Raw genomic sequence first — 7,592 nt, forward strand, 5'->3', positions numbered from 1 at the left:
AGGAATCCAACACACCCTCTGACATCATATCCGCCACAATTCAATGCCCGCCATTTTGGATTTGGTGAAAATCAATAAAAGGTTCCTCATCCTTCAAATGTAGTCTGATTTTCACAAAACGTGATACACATGATCTCTGGAGCACTCTGAAGTGATCCCTAAAAGGGTTGTATTACATCTTTTACCGTTTTGCCGTAACAGCCAATCAAAATCCTCCACACAGACGCCAAAGAGGAAGTGAGCTCATATCTCAGCAACCCATGGTCAGAATCTTTTGGGAATCGTCACACACATTCTTGGTTATCCCATGACTCCCCACTAGAACTTTCAGGTCTCCAGCTCACTCGCTAGCGCCACCGGCAGGTCACAAATCAAATTTCGAGATATATTTCTGCTTGTAAAAAATAACTATGGTTGTCTCTGACATTCTGCCTGCTCAGCTCTTTCGGTTGCCATGGCGACTTAGTCGGACTTTCTGCTTGGCCCCGCATTGCTGCTTGCAGCTATATTTAGGGGCCAAGCAGCGAAGCTGGCGAAGGCCCCTATAGTGTTAACTGGTATTCTTATTATTATTATTACGTAGACATCTTTCCTCTCCTTAGCAAGTCTATGGCAGCCCATAGAACCGTAGGTAGGAAAATGCTGTAAATTGGCACACACACATTCGGGGCAGTCTCCAGCATTACCCACAGCAATTTATAGGACCACCCAGCCCCAACACTCTAGCGCCACCAGCAGGTCAAAGTTGCAGGTACATTTCTGCTTGTAACTTTTGAAACCGCAGGGCCAATTGTCATAAACTTGGTATCCCTGGAATCCTTGGGCCAAGACGAATCCAACGCACCCTATGACGTCATTTTCCGCCAGGATAGTTTTCCCGCCATTTTGAAATTTACGAAATTCAATAAAAATGCTATTTTTCCCCCCAATTTTGACCAATTCACCCGAAACTTGGTATATAGTATCCTCTGGACTGAGCATTCACATGGGGTCTCAAGGAATATTTGATATCTTTTATCGTTTAGCAGCCGTGACAGCCAATCAAAATTGTCGTAAAAGTGGCAAAACAGGAAGTGAGGTCATATCTCAGCAACCGTTTGTCGAATTAGGCTGGGATTTCGTACATACATAGTAGTCCATTCCATGACCTACCACAAAAAAAAATCAGATCCCCAGCTCAAACTCTGTAGCGCCACCAACAGGTCAAAGTTTCAGCTACATTTTTGCCTGTAACTTTTGAACCGTACTTCCAATTTTCAAAATATTGGTACACAGGTCATCTTCACACTATGTTGCACCCAGGTATGGATTTTCGTAACGATTGAAAAAACTATCTTCTCACAGCAACCATTCAAAATTGTGGAAAGAATGGAGGGATTTTTTTCTCATCTCTCTGTCCCCTCTGGCACCGGCTGCGCACGTTCACTGACACCATTCTCGGCAGGGGGCCTGGACACACAAGAGACGAGAGCTTATGTGTGTGCGTAGTTCTGCTATTGCTTTAAAGTGTCAACCAAAGCCCCACTGCCCCAGCCCCTGCAGTCTCTGTTCAAAAGATTGCACACCAACATTGGTGAGATTTGGCCTAAAGGGGGCGCTGCAGTTAATTTTGTTGCAGTGGCGACTTGGGCAAGTTTACTGCTTGGCCCCGCATTGCTGCTTGCAGCTATATTTATTATTATTATTCTCTAGTCACCATTCCTATCCCTCTGCAAGTCTATGGCAGCCCATAGAACCGTAGGCAGGAAAATGCTGTAAATTGGCACACACATTCGGGGCAGTCTCAGCATTACCCACAGCAATTTATAGGACCCCAGCCCCAACGCTCTAGCGCCACCAGCAGGTCAAAGTTGCAGGTACATTTCTGCTTGTAACTTTTGAACCGCTGGGGTCCAATGTTGGTTTCATAAACTTGGTATCACCTGGAATCCTTGAGTCAAGACGAATCCAACGCACCATATGACGTCATTTTCCGCCAGGATAGTTTTCCCGCCATTTTGAATTTTGTAAAATTCAATAAAAATGTTAATTTTCCCGCAATTTTTGACCAATTCGCCCAAAACTCAGTATATAGTATCTCTGGACTGAGCTACACATGGGGTCTTCAGGAATATTGGATATCTTTTAATCGTTTTAGTCCGTGACAGCCAATCAAAATTGTCGTAAAACGTGGCGAAACAGGAAGTGAGGTCATATCTCAGCAACCGTTTGTCGAATCAGGCTGGGATTCTGTACACACATAGTAGTCCATCCCATGACCTACCACAAAAAAAAATCAGATCCCCAGCTCAAACTCTGTAGCGCCACCAGCAGGTCAAAATTTTAGCTACATTTTTGCCTGTAGCTTTTGAACCGTACTCCCCAATTGTCAAAATATTGGTACACAGGTCATCTTCACACTATGCTGCACCCAGGTATGGATTTTCGTAACAATTGGAAAAACTATCAGCTCTCAGCAGCCATTCAAAATTGTGGAAAGAATGGAGGGATTTTTCTCATCTCTCTGTCCCCTTACCAACGGCACCTGCGCACGTTCACTGACACCATTCTCGGCAGGGGGTCTCTGGACACACCGAGAGCTTAGGTGTGTGCGTAGTCTGCTATTGCTCTAGTGTCAACCAAAGCCCCACTGCCCCAGCCCCTGCACATACCCCCCCCCACCCCCAACCCACACACACAGACAGAGGGAGAGGGAGAGGGAGGGGGAGAGAGGGGGAGAGAGAGAGAAGGAGGGAGGGAGAGAGAGAGAGAGAGAGAGAGAGCGAGCATTGTTGTTCTCTTGGTTCCTCTGTCTGTCTCACACACCACACACACACACACCACACACACACACACACACACACACCACACACACACACACACACACACACACACACGTTACTTCTATGTACACCAATTCCTCAGACCAGTCTCTCAAAAGGCTGGCCAACATTACATTGCAGCCTATAGGATTCTTATGTTTAGGATTTCAAGGACATATCTATTTTCAGTAGGCTCCCGGTTTTTTTTCCCCAATATTGTATGTCATATAAACAATTTTACTAAATAGAATGATCACAGAGGATTATAATTGCTGTCCAAAAAGCAAGCCTCTCAAGTATAGAAATGACTTGCTGATATTTTATAGACTAATTTGAGAGGGAATGGAAATGTGTTACTCAATATAAATCAAGGGCAGCACAGGCTCTGCCGTGGCCAACCGGTAGGGCACTTCTCTATCATCATGCGGCTGACCCGGGTTTGATTCCCAGCCCAGGTCCTTTGCCTACCCTCCCCGTCTCTCTCCCCATTTTCCCCTCCAAGGAATGCACCCCAACATTGGCGAGATTTGGGCCAAAGGGGGCGCTGCAGTTCCTTCTGTTGCCGTGGCGACTTTGGCAAGTTTACTGCTTGGCCCCGCATTGCTGCTTGCAGCTATATTTCTTTTCTTTTTTTTTCCTTTCTTTTTGTCATTCCTCCGTCGAAGCTCCACCCCTTGTAGTTGCATAGTTAGCCTACATAGTTGGTGGCGGTAATGCAACACTGCGTATGCCAACCGCCAATAAAATCCACAAGAAGAAGAAGAAGAAGATGGTTTATCAGGCTTTTTAGACTAGTTTGTCCGTTTGGGAGACACTAGGCCTACTGGAAGCTACAGACAGACTTTTCTGTGCTTGCTGTGATCAAACGGACTTTATTGTTTGAATGTGATTTCTGAAACGCAGTCGGTAAGCGCTTAAGTTGTAGGCTATCGGTATTTTTGATTTCGGAATGGTTAGCGATTGGTTTGTGGCGTTCTGCTCGATGCCACGGCAGTTGGATGTCTCAGTGTTTGCTGATAAAGTAGGCCTAGGCTGATCTCTGTAGCATACCTGCCAGTACCAACCTTGACTTTTTTAGCAGCAATTTATCGTAGCACAGCAATTCATGGCGCAACATGGGCTACCTCCAAGTCAGAATAGTCTGAGTTCCTATCTGAGAGGCTACTTGAGCTTGTATAGCCTGCTACACCAGACCAGTAGAGTGGAGGCATGAGGCAAATGGTTTATTTCACCATATTATCTTGGTCTTCACAGTACTTTGGACCAGTGGTTCCCAACCTTTTTCTTAGGGGACCCATGTTTTTACTATTTTAAGCTTTGGTGACCCAACCACGCGAGCGCCCGCACGAGACGGAGTCACAAGATGCCCTCCGTTTCCTGCGATAACTTATTTTAGTTATTTTATTCCTCAATTCGTCTTTGGTCAAATATAGAATAAATGTTTAATGTAGCACTTACAATTTGTTTCGTCTATGCATTTATTAGTTAAATGCTTTGTCTTTTATTCAACATGGGCTATATATATTTAAAACGAAACCCCTTAAAATTAAGAGGGCTCCGCGACCCCCGTTGGATCTTTGGCGACCCATAAGGGGGGTCCCGACCCATAGGTTGGGAACCACTGCTTTGGACTACCATAGGCTACTTATAGGCCCTAACCCATATACCCACACAGCAAAAGTACACCGTAATGGATCCGCCCCGGAGTCCACCATCCGGAGGTCATCCTCCGGTACGGACCCGGTAAACGGGGCCGTATCGGCGTCCACTTGCACGCCGCCTATCATCCGACGCGGAGGCGTGGTGCGGACTCAAAAGGGACCCGTTTGTCACCCGCAACGGACCCGCGTGCAGAAGCGTACCTCCGCAGTGACCCCGGTTCGGAGGCGCGACATCCGATGCGGACTCATTCCGTGTCCACTTATTGCATCCGTCACGGTTCCACTACTTTTTATCAGTTACGGACCCATTCCGGACTCATAGATGTTCCGGGCCGGGACCATTTTGGATCCGTGCTCATAAAGTTACTTTCTTATTATGCTATAATCCCAATAAACGAACACTAAACCAGTTAACCGTTTCAAACAGCATTTAGATTTAATTCTACAGATAACACAGATAACCTGGCCTAGACACCGTTTAAATAAGAACCCGAAAAAAAAACACAACCTGACGAAGAACTTCACTCATCATGATTTTTTATTTATCTTGACATTATTTTTCTGTCTCACTGTCATGTTGAACAATCGCGTCAGATATGGATGCGAGTATGGTCCGCGTTTTGACGGTAGAATTTGGGGCGGCGCACGGTGGCGACCCTGATCCACCAAGTGGAACCCAAAGGAATGTGACAGTGACACGGATGTGGTGACTTGAACGCGGCTCCGCATCGGAGTCCTCTGCTGTGTGGGTAAGGGAACATTTCATGGAAGACTTTATTTCACATTCATAATACCAATAAAATGCTATTATATGGTGTGCTGGAAATCAGGCCTCTAAATTAACTTTATTCATCACCAGCCAATAATATGACTGCATGTTTGACCAGTAAGATTAAGCCCAACAGTCATCACCTGTCAAGGTGGCTAGTAAGTTGTCCTATTTTCCAGCCAAGCTTTTGGTCACTTGGGAGGTGTTAAGGAGCTGGAATTGAGTATGAAATTGTGGCATTTGCTGGGTTTTTTTTGTATGGCTGTAGAAGGTGCATGTACACGATAGGAAAATGTATTTGATGAGGTATAAGCTTACAGCCATTTTTCTGGCCCCACTATTTGGCATGTTTCAGTAAAATGAGAATTGTGGTTTTATTCTATAAACTATATTTCCTCCGAATTTCGAATGAAAATATTGTCATTTAGAGTATTTATTTACAAACAGTTACAAATGACAAGCAATGTTTTTAGTTAAAACTAGATTGTTTCCAGCAGAAAATGCTGGAAGCGGGCTTGCCTTTTGGGGCAGAGATGAGCAGTTTTATTTTTGATATCTCAAACTACTATTGAGAAAACAAAGCTAAAAGAAATGTTGGAAAAATCCATCCACCCAGTCAGAAGTTATGGCCCAAACAATTCAGCCATCTTGGATTCAGCCATTTTGAAAGTGTTGTAGCTCCGCGTTATGGGAATACTAAATATACATGCTATTTGAAGTTGGCTAAGGAACACTGCATATGATATAAATTTGAAAATCAACATGGGTTCCGAGTGGGATTCAAACTCACAACCTCCATATCTCTAATCCAGCACCTTTGCCATTGACACTAAATGACATGCATGCTATTTTAAGTTGGCTAAGGAACACTGCATATGATATAATTTTGAAAATCAACATGGGTCCGAGTGGGATTTGAACTCACAACCTCCATATCTCTAATTCAGCACCTTTGCCATTGATACTAATGATACTCTGCAAGCCCGCTTAATTAATAATAACAGCACAGATGCATTATTCCTATAAAGGCGAAGGGCTCTCAGCCTACTGGTTAACCACTATCTACAGGTTAACTTGCAGGCTTTACTTTTTATAAACCACACCACCTTCCAAAATATTATGCATCTGTCATCATATTTTTTTCAAGTCATCAACCATTAGAGTGCAAACGAAATGTTTTTGAATGAACCTTCCAATGATGAGGGTTTAAAAAAAATAAAATAAAATGGCCTGTTCCAAATTGTCATGCAAAACAAAGTTTCTACTTTCTAAACTTTTTGTTGTTGCATCCCTATGAAGAAGCATCAATGTAGTTTCAAGGTTTGTGAATCTTAGTAACCCGAAAGCTTAGTAGCCTGGGCACAAGTAACATTTTCTTGTTTTTAATGTTAGGCATTTGTATTTTGAGTAAAAATAGTTTGCAACCGATGCTTATGGACTGTCTGTATTTTTTAGGGGAGATGATATGCTCAGATTGATAATTCCAATTGTCATTTATTTATAACTCTTTCCTACAATCTTTTAAATTACGATGGCTTGTGGTTATTCAATCTGGTTTGTAGTCTAACATTGCTAAGTTTATTTTTTAACTACTGTAGACATGGTCGCACATTTCCTGCATGCTTGCGCATGAGCATTTTTGCACATTTCTGTAAAACTAATTTCTTTTCTTTGTCTGCATGTGTCCCTCCAGGGTTTTCACCTAAGGAAAAGACAAAACCACAACTCCCCAACTGTTTCCTTGTGCACTGAACTTCAATAAAAAAAGAGGAAAACCCAGTGCTGATATACACTTGACAGCGAAAGACCAACGCACCATTGGAAACCGATGACTGCCCGTTCATCCCGGCTGCACCAGTGAGCTGTCTGCCAGCGGACCACCGCTGACCAGTGATGCTACTGACCAGTGGACAACCTCCTGCTGCCAGTGACCAAGATGCAGTTCACACCACAACCCAACAGAGAAAAAACACTTCAGGGGCCTGGAGGATAAAGCTTGAAGAAGAAAAAAGAAGAAACAGGAAAACAGGTCCTGCTTCATCTCCCCCCTTGACATTCAGGAGCCTTATAACCACTCTTTATATCCATGCAACTGTCCCGATCAGCCGTCTTAGACTGCTGAAGCACCTTTTATCCAAGAGCTCTTGTACTGCTGCTATTGTGGGTGGGGGAGTTCTGGACTTGCTCTGTGCGTTGCTCTAGTTTGGTGTTGGGCCTTCAGCTGACTTCGGGAAAGTACTGCAGTGAATGTTTTCTTCTGCATTTCTAGTGACATTGTCTCTTGCTTGTGCAGTAATGTCTTTTACTGACTTAAAATTCAATTTTCTTTATTAGAGGATAGCCTCTTGAGATAAAAATCTC

At 43.8% G+C, this 7,592-nt stretch overlaps 1 protein-coding gene across 1 annotated transcript in view; it reads left to right on the forward strand.

Annotated features, from left to right (window-relative positions):
• LOC134466019 (RNA-directed DNA polymerase from mobile element jockey) overlaps nucleotides 1-6,937 on the forward strand; it is a 12,088-nt gene extending 5,151 nt beyond the window's left edge. Inside the window, exon 3 of the mRNA XM_063219917.1 lies at nucleotides 6,925-6,937. Coding sequence (XP_063075987.1) covers nucleotides 6,925-6,937 — 13 coding nt within the window. The remainder of the gene's footprint in view (nucleotides 1-6,924) is intronic.
• Nucleotides 6,938-7,592: the final 655 nt, after the last annotated feature.

This window comes from Engraulis encrasicolus, chromosome 16 (assembly GCF_034702125.1).
Source record: "Engraulis encrasicolus isolate BLACKSEA-1 chromosome 16, IST_EnEncr_1.0, whole genome shotgun sequence".
In the NCBI taxonomy this organism is placed as follows: domain Eukaryota; kingdom Metazoa; phylum Chordata; class Actinopteri; order Clupeiformes; family Engraulidae; genus Engraulis; species Engraulis encrasicolus.